At 35.5% G+C, this 14,609-nt stretch overlaps 1 protein-coding gene across 6 annotated transcripts in view; it reads right to left on the reverse strand.

Moving 5' to 3' along the window:
• Window positions 1-9,700: 9,700 nt before the first annotated feature.
• CEP44 (centrosomal protein 44) overlaps window positions 9,701-14,609 on the reverse strand; it is a 16,481-nt gene continuing 11,572 nt past the window's right edge. For 5 of the 6 annotated variants that reach the window (XM_027886953.1, XM_027886951.1, XM_027886950.1 and 2 more), the window contains 4 exons: window positions 13,090-13,159; window positions 10,987-11,114; window positions 10,691-10,728; window positions 9,701-9,904 (listed from right to left, as the gene is read on the reverse strand). In XM_027886953.1, coding sequence (XP_027742754.1) covers window positions 9,796-9,904; window positions 10,691-10,728; window positions 10,987-11,114; window positions 13,090-13,159 — 345 coding nt within the window. In that variant the 3' untranslated portion in view covers window positions 9,701-9,795. The remainder of the gene's footprint in view (window positions 9,905-10,690; window positions 10,729-10,986; window positions 11,115-13,089; window positions 13,160-14,609) is intronic. The other variant, XM_027886952.1, reaches the window with a different exon arrangement.

Here is a 14,609-nt window from a genome sequence, read left to right on the forward strand (position 1 = left end):
GAAGTTAAATGCTGACAAACATTAAACAAGATACATGACAATTCTAACTTTGCAGTGATGAATTCTGAGTTGATTCCCTCTATGTAAATACGAGATTCTGGGTATACAGATGTGTCTAGGAGGTGAAATAGCCCCTCTGGAAAATCTTAGAGGTGTTACATTTTGCTATGAAGAAAAATTCAGGTGTCAAACAGAAAACAGAAGACAAGAATGTGCTTTATACACAATTTCAAATTAACACTTCTTCAAATAACATTGACAATTGGAAATACTCATGCTAGTTTCCTGTTGACCTTTTTATGTTCTGCAAGTATTGTTTTCATTCTTGAAGTTTACTATCTATGTATTTTGTCTCTATTGTTTCTCTCCCGTCATGCAAATTATACAAATATAGTCACAATTTCACTAGTCTGCTTATCAATAGCTTCCCAGGGATATTTCCCAGATTTATCTTTTCTAGACCATGACCTCTCTCATGGTTCACATTCTGCAAGAGCCTGCACAATGTCCCCAGTGGTCTACATTTTCAAAAAATTATCCTAAGTGACGTAGCATTTCTACCGATAAAATTGAATGAGGGAACAAGAACAGCACTTTTGCCATGGTACTTGCCTAATCCTGTTTATTTATTCCTTCCATTTCTCCTAGATTCGTTGGTACACAAAACCCACCACAATAATAGCTGTCTCCTTCTGAAATGCAAGGCATAAAAGAAAGTTATTGGCAAGGAAAATACTCACATATTCACCTGATACAGTAATAAACACCATTAACAATTTCTTCTTTACTGAAGGAGAGAAAAATAGATCAGTTTATGTGCAATGCTATTCAAAAAAGATAATGGAAGAGCTTAAAGTAACAGGTATGTTAAAAGCCATATTACAATAATACAGCCAGAAACATTATTTTTGGCATTTCTGAAAGGTCCTGCTTTTGGATTCTTTTTTTTCTTTTTCCACATAATCGTAGAGTAAACTCAGTAAATTCTGTTTATCTTAAATTAAGAGCAGAGTTGATGCTTTTATTTTCAGTTAAAAAAATAATATGAAGATAAAACTAGAAAGGAGAATCAGCTTTAGTACTAGTAGCAGAACCAATGAGCTCAGCCTTCTCTCTTCCTCCAGATATGCAGTACAGACATTAAATTCAAGCAGCAATTTCTGAAGCAGAAAAACATAGCTTCTATTTGTAAAGAAGGAAAACATTAGCAGGTCAAAGGAAAGGAAGTGAAAGGGGAGTAAAACTCCCTTTCAGCTACAAAAGCAGTTCTACTGAACTTACGATAAGGACTCTGGGACATATCTGCTAATAACAATAGCAAGTGAGCTGGAATTAACCGGGCCTATCCACCATTATGTGCAATAATGTATTCAACACTGACATCAGGAAAATCTTTCTTAGATGGGGGGTAGATACTCATTTAGAGGGGCAAGAAATGCAACTCAGTAATTTTTATAGAGATTTTAAGACAATATTCTTGGGTATCTCTTCTTAGATGTTAGAAAAAATTAAATTAGAGGGATTATATCTGCAAAAAAGGCTCAGTGTTACAAATAAGAGCCCACATGAAGAATAAAAAGTAAATATTAAATTGAATTTCTCTTACAAAAAACTCCACATCATTTTGAAGTATTCTCTATATTGCAGACAGCTTTAAAGTTTAAGAACTTAAGCTTTTTACAATAACCTGTATAGATTAACATCTTTATCTGAAGTTCATATTTCTAAATGATTGAGGATTGTTTAGGTGGGGAAGAAGTTCTTTAGTCTTTAATCTTTTCTCAAACACAAAGGCCTGGTTGCACCACTGCTCCATTATTCAAAGTTGTTCTTATCTTCTCCATGACTTACAGAACTGCAGCTAACCTTTTCCCTGATAAGACAACACTAGCTACTGCTATCTGGAAAAAGCAGCAAATGTCAATCTTTTATGAAAAAAAATGTAGCTTAAGCACTAAACTGTTTATATTGTAGTAGGTACGTTTGTGTACATTTACCAATAAACTACACTGAAATAGAAAACATGTATGATGCTTTATATGCTTTATTTGGGATCTATTTGACAGTAAGAGTCAACTTTTTATTCGGTGTAGTGACTAACACTGGAGCAACAAAAAAAGAACGATCCTTCTACAAATTGTCTGATTTAAAAACATCATTTTGAGTGAATAATAGGCTTACTTTACATGGATGTTATTTCTTAAATCACTCCAAAAACAACTTCAGTTTTTAAGATGAAAGCATTGAGCCCATTTTAAAATACAAATCTTGAGTTCAGATATTCCTTACTTTATTTTACCATTTAAGTTAAAAACTAGTATTAATAATGTTTTGAACATTTTATAGATATTTTTAAACATATTCTTCCCTTTAGTTCCCACAAAAAAATACACATACAATAATCATTGTGGGATACATGGGATGCTGCAACTGCATAACGTGAACTGCTGAGAACACCATTTACCTTTAGATCTCATATGCAGCTAATGAGGCATATGCTGCTGTCCAAGACTTTAAGACCAGGGTTACCAAACTGGCCGGGTTATCAGCAAGAGCAGTTACAGCAACAGAGATTGGCACGTTCTGACTCACATACTTCCTGGGTCCTGTAGCCTGTACTGACCTCAACACTACAGCCCGGCAAAAAGTCAGGACCTGAGCTTCTCAATTTACTGATAACTTAGACACTACAAATGAAGCGCTAAATGAGTAATCAAGACAACTTAACTTCAGTGGATATTTTAAGCTAGCTAGCTATGTGCTGAAGTGTGCTGCTGAGGTCAGCAGCTTTATTACCTAAAGCTCGAAAATACCCTCTGACGTCTATGCCATTTTAAATAACCTGTCAAATTAAGTTTTCTCCTCTCATTTACAGGTCTATGATTTGTACAAGACTCAAGATACTGTCACATTCCATCTTCACCTTGACTAAGGTCTATGAAATCATCTGCTGAAGCAATAATACCGCTGTCTGTCCTGGTTCCAGCCAGGACAGGGTTAATTTTTTTGCAGTAGCCGGGAGGGGGCATGATTAGAACACAGCAGTTATTCTATGTCCATGTCTTTGCCGGGGGCAGGGGAAAGGGACTTTCTTCTGAGGAGGAGTTCCTTACAGTCCAGAAAATGGGATGGAGAGAGTGTCGGGGTAGTGTGGCACCGGTTTCGAGCCGGAAAGGGGTGGGGTGGTGCCAGTTGTGGTCAGGTCGGGCTCAGTGAGCATTTTGCATGTGAATCACTGTCTTTTGTGCTCTCTTGTTATTAATATTGCTGCTGGTGGTGGTGGTTTTCTTATTTCATTGCTGTTTTCAATAAATTGTTCTTACCTCAGTCTGTGATCTTTGTCTTTTGTGCCTCCCACTCTCAACTGCATCCCACCGAAGCAGAAAGGGGAAGGGGAAAACGGGGGCGGGGAGCGAGAGAGAGCAACAGTGTGGTTTTGGTTGGTGGGGACACTGAGATGGGGAGTACAATTCCTAAACCACGACACTGTCCTAGTACTGTGACAGTGTATGTTAACTAACCTGTAGCACTTTAAAACCTGGAACAAAATACAGAGAGAGACTTTACATAGCAGATAATGTTGGAGTGGAATAAAGGACACAACCAACATTATGTGATAATAAGAAGACACACAACGGTTCACTGAGAAGCTGCAGTGATGTAGTTTGACTATCTGGTAAGACAAACAAGTCCTGGTCCTGCTGCTTTTCTCAGGGAACACCTGCCATTTCTCCATGGGGGTTCAGCTGTAATGGTTCCCCACAGGGACAAAACACTTGTTTTAAAGATGGAACACTGGAAAAGTTCTTTTGAGGTGACAACAGGCTTAGGAGAGTGCAGTCAACAGTGGGTAAAAAAACTAGGATCTCTAAGCAGTATGCATCTGTTACATCAGCTCAACCATACCACAAGCACCCAAATAAGTAGTGGCTGGGATTCCTTTTGCTGTATTTCAGAGGCTTGAAAATAACTAATTTTATGTACTAATCACCATTTTAGTAGTGAGGTTCTTACTGTGCCAGTGTTTGGTTTTCTTTAGCAACCTGTTTATTTTTTTGCACATCATTACAAAATGAAATACTATAGAAAGCATTGAAAAGTATTTAAAGATTAATGAAAGTCATCAAATGCTACTAAATCACTGATCAAAGGAAAGTGTTTTGTGTGCTTCATAGAGCTAGGAACAATATCAATTGCTACAGTTACTACGCAATGTTTTATTTTTGCACAGCTATGTAGCCATTTTTTAAGACAGGAAAAGTATAGACATATACAACTCTGACTAGCAACACCCTAAAAAAACCCCAAAACAACCCAAAAAAAAACCCCAAAGAAAATCTCCCCAAACAAACCAACCAACCTCCCACCACTGCCTTGGTTTTCATTGCATTCAAGGTGACTCATATCTGCAATACTAGGCCCAACCTCATGTATATCCTAAAATGTTACAGTACTCAAAAATCACCACAGCAGACCTAAGGAAGGCTCTAAAGAGCCTTTCTGAGGAGGTGCTATAACAGCAGACAAAGTACCAAAGTATTCACTCACACCATAAATCAAAAAAGAGACAAATTGACCTGTGCAGGCAGTATAATAGCAATAAAATCCTTAGTAGTGATTTTTAGTCCCCAGAAAACTGAAGGTAATGTGATATAAATACTGTAATGCAGCAATATCACAGGCAGTTACTGCCAACGAGAATATTCACCCCAAGCTCACTTCTGGGTAGCCCCGACTGCATATTCCTGTGCTTGCCCTCTGGTGTTGCCTTGACTTTGCATCAAGCCAATCCAGTTTGACTGAAATTTGCTCCTCTCTTGCATCTGGTCTCTTCCCAGCTGAAGTGACCAATTTCACACTGTTAAGTGTGCACTGTTTCCTCACAGATAAAGCCGTTATCACAGAATCACAGCCTCTCTACTGCACTTTCATGAAACCCCACTGGAGTACTGTATTCTTTTGATGCACTTCTTTTGATGCAGCCCAGGGTACACTTGGCTTTCTGGGCTGCAAGTGCACGTTGCTGGCTCACGTCAAGCTTCTTATCCACCAACACCCCAATTCCTTCTCATTGCTGCTCTCAATCCATTTTCTGCCTAGCCTGTATTTGTGCTCAGGATTGTCAATAAACATACCAATACAGAATGCACATCACATTTGGAGATTAACCGCTAATCAACCATATTATCTGGGTCATGAAAAGAGCTATTCAACTGTCTTATGCCTTTGATCACCATATTTACAGCAATGAATTGCTGGTATATCTTCAGGAAAAAGGCTATACGTAGTACAGAAAATACAGAAATGTTTCAACAGTGATATATGAAAAAAACCTAGAGAAAAATTCGAGTCACTGGTCTTAAATTCTTATATCTCAGCTTAAAATGGAACTTGATATTCAGGCTAGTTATCTCCTTCCATATCAGCACCTATTTTCCCATAATTCATACAAAGGCACAACTACTTTATTTGAAATTATCACAGCTGCCAACTACTTTTATAACGACAGGAAGATGGAGCTTAGGTTAACACCAATACACAAGCTCAAGTTCATGAATTTACTCTTAGTTCCTTCAAAATGTTCCAATGGAATGGTTTCAATTAAAAGAACTCTTAAAACCAGACTACATTTTTTCCATTAGTTTTTTCCCTAAGTAATTGTTAAAGTGGGCATAAACAGTGAACCAAACCACATAATATTCTCAGGAGAAAAACAAGGAGAATCACTTAATTTTACAGTTGGAGAAAGCAGACAACAAAATTACTACAAATGATTTATGCAATGACAAATACTACACAATCCCAGATCACATCATTAGGACAGGAAAGGCATAGTGTGTTCTACTTGATCACCTATGAAGCAAACCAACACACATTGCTAAAACTAACTGAAGAGTCTTCATGTATATTAAAACTTGCTTAAATTGTTAGCAATTAAATGCTTCAAACTTCATTAACTATATTATCTAGCTTATCACTCACAGTTAAGCTAAGGTTGAAAGAAAAATTTGTTTCATATTTTTGTAATACAGTGTGATCGCCTATGTGAAATTATTTTAAATGCATTACACATTCATACATGTTTATTACACAATACAAAAGGTTTCAAAAATATTTCCCAAGAATTGCATTTGCCTGTATATTTTACGGTCCTTTTACATAGCAACAGAAGTTTTTGAATTTTTTTTTTTTTAACATACTAAAAATATGACTAAATCCATAAAAACTGGCCAGAAAAAAGAAATCACAAAACACATGTAATAAAAAGAGCTATTTTAACACCTGAAAACTGACCCAATTCCAAATTGTAGACTTAGATTTCCTTTAATCCTATTTCACATGTTTTTCTCAGACACACATTTGCCCTTTCATTTAGTCAGTTCAAAAATAAACAAGTTTTCATGAATACGTACATTGGGAGTTTGCTTGGGAATTTCTTCACTTCTAGCTCCCTACAGGCTCAGAGAAAAAAAACGATGAGCAGTAAAACACCAACTTGACCCATTCTTTCTTCTTCTGCCCAGTTACCTTCTGACAGCAGAGCATGCTACTCCAACTGAAAGCTCAGGCACAAATGTTTGTGTGCAGCATCATAAGCTGGATCATGGAATGGATGTGAATCAGGAAAAAAAAAAAACCAACAAACAAACAAAAAACCACAAGACCACCCCAACCACCCCAAAAGAACAGCCAACACCCCTTGTTATGTATTTTCAGAAGAATATACTTAAGTCACATCAGTTACAAAACACAGTTCATAACATAGACAGATGGGAATGAGCAACACCAGGAGGAAATCCCCTAAGCTGCCAAAAACTTCAGCTTTGTGAAACTATTCTCAGCATTCAGGGAAAGTATTCAAGGCTCTCTAACTGCAGTTCTCTTAATCCCAGTTCATATTTCAACACGCACTGCAGTGAAGCAACACTAGGTAAGAAGAGAACAGACAGGCAAACGTGAAAGTTTATGAAAACCTTGCAGTATGTTTCAGAAATATAATTGCACCTTTTGTTAAAATACCCTGAGGCATGATATTCTTGACATTGCTTATGCTAAAAATTAATCACTATAAACCTAACAGTAGCAAAATTATATTTCTGTTGATTCTGGAGCCTATCATCAAGTGATTTTTCTTTACAGCAGAAGTTTTCTTTACAATAAATGCAGAAGGAAAGGTGAGGGGAAACCCAACACATAGTGATGTATTAGAGCATCAGTGCTTCACACTACTGCTAATTGTTCTTAACCTGTAACTAGAGTAGTTTGCTCCCAGAGAGTAAAAAGCCTCACTACCTCCAAATCAAGCATCTGCTCTTGATAATCTACGGAGAGTAAGTTTTGAAACGACTACACAGTATCTTTCAGATAAGGTCCCATTGTCTAAACAGAGCTACTACGTTTACTACACCTCATTAAACAATCTGTAGGATGCTCAGGTGAAGGCATTTTATAGTTTTGGTATGACTCCTTTTCCCCATTTGGAACACTCAAGTTAAAAGTGTTTTAATTAGTACCTTGTATTGATTGCTCATCTGACATTGCTGGTAGTCTGCATCATCCTAAGTACCCTATGAATACTACAACACAGACTTCTATTGCACAGAAATCTGCCTAGATAACACAGAAGCAACATACTATTATTAAACAATTTTTGCATATACAAGACCTCTCCTGAAGAAGCATAATTTGATATCTGACTGTTATAAGTGAACCACGATTATTTTTACCATAGAGTTAAAGATCCTAGGAAAAAACCGGAACAGGAACTACAGGTGGCATAAAGTGTTTGGGAAGATAACTGTAAATAATTCACAAATAAATAATTTTAAGGTAGAATGTATTACAATGCCCCTTGTTCAAAATCGTGGTTAACTTCCAGTGTTTAAACAAGCAGCTGATAGAAAGAACTGTTTCAAACCCTGTTCGTTAATGATTAGTGATAAATTTAAAGCATCTCTAATAAAAAGTTACTACATAAATTCCACAAATACCAGTAGCTTCTCATATATTTTGATCATCTTTTCTTCCAGAAAAATTAACTTTTACAAGCCAATAATGCACTTCTCAAACTTCAGTTTGTCCATATTCTTGATTTTAGCTTTTCATTACTGTTTAAGCATTTAAGCTGTTGGAAGAAGCTCTGGATTTTCAATTCTGTAGCACTAAACAGAGATGATACTGAATTGCACATATACAGAAAGATTTAACACTTGCTGCATTGCCCAGAGGCATTCAGTGATAAATCACTGTAACCTGAATCAGTTATACTGACTACCACTTCTCATTTTTGCCTTGACATAAACAAACAACAGACTCATTCCTCTGGTCCCTGCCAGAAATATAATCAAATTTCATAGAGAATAAATATCTTACTTAACATAAAAGCCCCTTGGACTTCAAGGCAAAGAGGAAAAATAAGAGAGAGACAATAATTAAAAATATTTTATCACTGCTGTAGCAATATTAATTTTTACTCCTTTGATAATTACTTTGTATAAAGAGTTCCACAAGATGGTGCTGTAGTCCTATTTTAGAAACATGAACTGCTCTTTTTAGAAACATTTAGAAAATTTCATTTCATTTCATTTTAGAATAATGAAGAGTGATTTGCAAGGTCCATTTTCAAATAAGGAGCAATTCATATAATCTAAGTTTCCTATCTTTTCTATTTTTTCTTTTTTAAACAACTGAAAAAGTTGCAGAAGTCAAAAAAAACCTCAACTACATTTTATATAACAAAATGGATCACTGTAAGTTATTCTGTTCGTACGTAAAATAAAGTCAATTTATATTCTTAATGGTTATAGAAAAAAATAATTATTGTTAAAACGTAAAAATCACTTTTTACAACATGTCAAACAGCTGCTTTTGCCTTTATCTGCAAACTCTGAAAAAAATAATAATAATAAAAAAAGTGGTTTTGTAATACTAAACTCCAAATATCTTTTCAAGGGAAGCATTAAAGAACAAAGAAACCTTGATGTGACAGACTACCAATTTACAAAAAGTAATAAGCAAATAAATATATCTTATCAAACCTCACACACCTTTGGTGTTTATTATGTTTATGGAAGTCTTACATCTACTTATGTCTCTAAACAGAAATCTTAGTATGGCTTCAAATAATGAAAATGTCGTGTTTCTTTGTATACTGGTTGGTCTCCATCTGTGCTGCTGGTCTTAAAATATGTTGGATAAGAGCATTAAAACACTCAGCACATCTATTGCAGTCAAAGTCTGTGGACATACTTGCACATTTTAGTGTTTAGGATCAAACTGACCCCCACTTTGTCAGTGTTAATGGAAGCCATAAAGTGTTGGTGCTCTCCAGCTCAGTACGAAAACTTATATTTAAAAAAAAAAAAAATACCCACAAAAAAGGTACGTATTTGAAACTGTGTATACAAGTTTTTATTAAGATTTATTCAACAGTACAGATGGTAAGATGGTATGTAAGAATGCCTCTTGGGTGTAATGTGCAAGTTCCAGCTGGAATGTTTCCAACAGGATGTAAACCACGGTCCTCAAGCTTGCACTTTAAAAAACATATTACTTAGCACACTGCTAACAAATGTCAACACAAGAATACACTGCTGTAATGACTTCAATTTACAGAAGTGCAGGGAAGGGGGGGAGAAGCTATTTGAACAGTTTTCAAAACAAAAAATTGGGGTCAGGGGGAGGGAAATCAATACACAGATACATCAGAAAAATATTTATTCAAAGTAATAAAAGCATTGGTGATCATTACAAATTTGATATTTAAAAAAATTTAATGCTGTATAAACATATATATTACTCCTGGTATCCATAAGTCTGCAGAGACCAGGTCTCATGACCTGTGCTTTCAGGTGTTCTCAGGGGTGGGCTTGATGTTTTCAACAAGTTGAAGGTTTCTTCAATTCTGAAAATGAATTTTGTTTACACATGCTTACATAATCATGTAAGAAATAACTGTCTTGCCTTTAACTTTTTATTTATCCAAAATACTAACAAGCAGCATGAAACCAAAAGTTTTCTCTAATTTCCCCTTTTCCTCTGCAAGCGGTTTGTATTTTAAATGCCTACCACATATCAATAAACATTACATACACATAAAGAAAGAGGCAACCCACACATTACAATTAAAATCACAGAAAAGGTTAGCCTTTTTACAGGCCAGCCACTTATAGGAATCTCTTCCTAAAGAAACATTATACAATAATGCATTTCTCTTCAAGTGTAATAAAAATATTTCTTACCGAAAAGTTATTACAGATCTAAAGTACATCTTAATAAAGTTATCATAATTCTTAAGCTGAAATTGGTTTTACTTTTCCTTAAATAATAAAAAGCAGAGTTAAGATAATGTACTTATTTTTCGGGAAGAAAAGTTGCAAGTACCAGAGTATTCTTATCAGAAGATAAATACTATTCCTATTTTTTATCAACCAAATTCTAAACACTCTTTAATCTTTAGTTAATACTATTAAGAATGCTTTCTATTGCTTTTTAGAAACCAAAACAGCAACTCATCCCACAAATACAGAACTGTAAGTGGATTTATTATCCAGTGGAGTCATAAGGAAATGCCACACCTGATGTAGAGACCTTTGAGGTTTGGAACACACGTGTACATTCTCTATATGCCTTAGTCCAGCACAACTCCCTCCTGGGAAATAAATTCCTGCTGCCCTTTCCTATTACTTACATTTTACTTATCTTTTCCATTCTTTGTCTTATTGTCTCCTACAATTTAAAAGCAACAAAGTTAGTGAACTCTTCAAAGCTGACATTCTTCAGATGGACTTTCAACTTAAAAATTCAGAGAAAATGTGACTTTAAGCACTGTTTACATATCAAAAGTATTTTTATGAGACAGACCTAGATGTAGTTTTGCTTAGTTTCCTTGTTTTTCACTAGTAGTATATACAACTAAAACCAATGCTTACTTGTTCTCTTGACCTCAGAAAGGAAATCAACCGAGCATTCCCCAGTTTTACGTACCTTTGAAATGTCTGTCAGATCATGAGAATTAATGGCCATGGCTTTGGGAGATGGGTTTGTGGATAATAGTGAACTGCATCCAGAGGACTGAAGATGACTCTCTGGCATCTCCTCATTCCTCTCTGTATCTATAGAGAAATACTCAGTTTTGTGTCACCTTTGCCTTTTTGCTCCCTTTTGCAAGGTCAGCTATCAAAAAACTTGATTTACAGTATGTAATAACATAAGAGAATGCATTGTTTAGAGAGGGAATAGGAAAAGCCACTATAAGAGTTCAAAATAGGTTTCTAATTTTTTTAAAACAAGATAAACGTCGTATTACTATAATATACACAAAGCAAATTCCAAAAAGATTACTAGGAAGATTATTTTATCCTGATTACAGAAAAATCAAAACTTATGAACATCTGATTACAGTGTCAACTTTTAATAGTGATTCCATATAGTTTACATTATTTTTTTTGTAAACTGCCTGTTCAAACACATCTTTGATTTGTGCTAAGTAACCTGTCTTATAAGTAGCAGAAACATTATAAAAAATGATCATCTTCTTGCTTAGATTAAAATTTGTATCAAGCTCTTGCCCTTTTCTGGCTTTCCTTCCCTTGCAACCCTTCAGCAGAAACAGAATTTTTTTTCTGTTACACTGGGAAGGCTGTGATATTCTTTGCAATTTTAGATTACTAAAATTTGTGAGGAAAGAGAAGTTAGTATCTAGGAAAAAAAGTGTTCCCATGTCCTTATTTTTAGTAAGGTCACCACCAACAGATGATACCTTTGGAACATGCTTAGCTACACTACTGCGTCTAAAAATCAAATTAACTAATTTTAAGCAATTAAAATTAAAAATTGCTTCTTCTGTACAGCTGTGATTTCTGAAATGCACTACAACCAAAAAGAGCATGAAAGCATTCCTGCACTGTACATCTCAGATAAAAGAGTTAAGATTGGCCCCATTAACTTGTATGCCTAAAATTTCTTGAATTTTAGAAAAACAGAAGTAACAAAATCAGAAGAACTCAAGAAGTTTAAAAATACGAAAATTCTCTTTTAAAGACCATCTGCCTGTTTACTGATAAAAAGTACTCAAGTGTCAGTAATAGAACACCAAACTTACAAAAGGCAGTATACATGTTGCAAGTTTTCTTTGTCCTGTAAAATGAGGGTCCCTTATCTGAGACTACTAAATAAAAACAAACCTTGATATAATCAAGAAACTGGCTTCCTAATTTCCATGGAAATTACTGAGATTCCCTGTTAATTGCAATGCAACAGCCCAACACTAGAAAAAACGCCAAATATGTGAGAATGGAAAATAGCATCTCCTCCTTAACACTGGGGGAAGGAATAACAGCTGCCACATGGGCAAAAAGGCCAAATAATGAAGTGAATGATGCAAGGTAAGGGATAAAGAGCTACCGTTGAGGAAGACAGAAAAATTACTTATGACCTGGGCAATGTTTTTAATTTCTTTCCCACTTAAGGCTTTTTCATTTACTTCTTGTACATTATCAAAATTGAGTTGAAAATAGAAGAAAAAGATTATGTCTTCTCTTCAAAATAAGAAAGTTTAGCAAAAATGTCAGTTGGATGGCTGCTAAATGGTTCAAAGGGATGAAATATAGACAACATTCAGCAGCAATTTGAAAAAGAATACAGATTATAAATGAAAAGGCTCTGACCTATCTTGAGCGCCATTATAAAACTAGAAAACAGCATCATAAAACCAGTGGAAGCAAAAATAATTCCTTCTGTGCTTATGAATAGTGTAGATTCAACTGCTATAGTGTATAGTAACCACTTTAAAGTCCAGATAACGTTGTCTTTCACTACCTTAGCAACAGCATCTTAACTAAATTTGTATCTTTAATATTTTTAGTAGCTTTTTGTAACTATTAATTATTAAGCTAGAGTCGATAAATCTTCTAAGCAACAAATTACAGACATGAAATGATGAGGAGGTTAACTTCTAATCTGCAGTATGGATTTAAATTCAGAGGTCACTAAATTGCAATATCTACCTAAAATTGGTATTTTAGTCAAGGTCAGTAAGATGTGTTTAGCATATTTATGTTAATTAAAAGGAAAATCATTAATACTCACCAGGAGAAACTGGAATGCTACTAGAACTACATGCTCGACTTATATTGCTGGATTCTGTAGGTAAGTCTCTCTGAAATACAAGTTTCCTGCATTTTAGCCATACACCCTGTTTAAATCATCTTTTGACTGAAAAAAAAAGTATATTTAAGTCCTAATTATGTATGCATTTGCTGCACCATCCAGACAAGTTGGCACTGCATAAATGTCTTTCCAGGATTAAAAAAATCCAACATTTCCATACATAACACTTCATTTTAAAAGTAGTCTATTCTATGGAGGTTTTTTCAATATCAATATTGCTGTTTCTAATCAGGTCAAAACCAGGCCAAAACCTAATGCACGTAACTTAGGTATGAGTAGAACAAACAATCAGACTGCTCTTGGCATGCTAACCATTTTATCTTGACATTGGCTGCCATGAGCTTAACAAAGCAAGTGTACCTTCCACTGCTGGTTGACATTCAGAAACACAGTCCTCAGTCCTGAAAAAAATAGCCTGTATATTAACTGAACCTCATTCCACCAAAATGCTTAGAACTCAGAAGTCTATTCTAAGCTAGTTTCCCAGGCTCCTAAATGAGAGAGTGCTCTTTTAAGAAAGGTTCTCAGTTTAAGTCAACCTAATTTAAAAAGGTTGTTCATAAGCAAAGAAGTATTAAATGCTTTTCTAATTTCAAAGTTAAAAAATGCAACACTCAAACAACATCTAGACTATTTTTTTACCAATGAGTTATCATTATGATTTGAAATCTCAGCCTTTAAAACATACAGTTTTATATACTGAAGTCTACGTCAGTTAACAAGGGAATATTATACCCAAAGAAGTGAATGAGTGAGAAATACTACATATGGTGTGGGAAGATGCTGGAAAAACCTGTAATAATAGATATCTCTTAAAAAATACAAAAATAGATTTCTCCCCTGTCTACGTTTAATTCCTTTCATTAAAATGGATTTGGTATCTTTCAGACTTTCCCAGAGCTAAATGCACAGCTGCTGTTGCTGCTTTGGCAACAGCAAGAGACAGATCTTAGAGTGTTCCTGCCATGTTGGCTAAATGCCAAAAATTCCCCGAAAAGTGCAAACGTAAGAAGAAAATGAAAGAGGTAATTCTGAATTGTTTCTGTGTATGTGAAGCACAAATTGGATGCAATTTCATCAAACAAGGAAGCAGCAATTCTGTGACCTAAAGGATTATTTCTTGGCAGTTTTCAAGTGTCTACTGGGAAACAGGGTTTTGAAGACTATATATATATATGTGTGTGTATATATATATGAATGAATGGCCAGTCTCTTCGCGAACGAAGAACCGGGGAAGGTCTTTCCACCTCCCAGCCTGCGCATTGGATTTTTTAGGTGAGACACAGTGTGCGCGGAACTGAGCCCACCCTTTAATCCTGAGGTTCATCTGCCGGGGCCAAGCACGCTTGGACGGTGGCAGCGAGGTCCTCAGGACGTAGATGGATTGCCTTACAGGGCTAACGAGCTCCATCTGCCCGGGGAGGGGCCCCGACCGGGAA

Source organism: Empidonax traillii, unplaced genomic scaffold (assembly GCF_003031625.1).
Source record: "Empidonax traillii isolate 1590-97213 ecotype Southwest subspecies unplaced genomic scaffold, ASM303162v1 scaffold198:size1128796, whole genome shotgun sequence".
Classification (NCBI taxonomy): domain Eukaryota; kingdom Metazoa; phylum Chordata; class Aves; order Passeriformes; family Tyrannidae; genus Empidonax; species Empidonax traillii.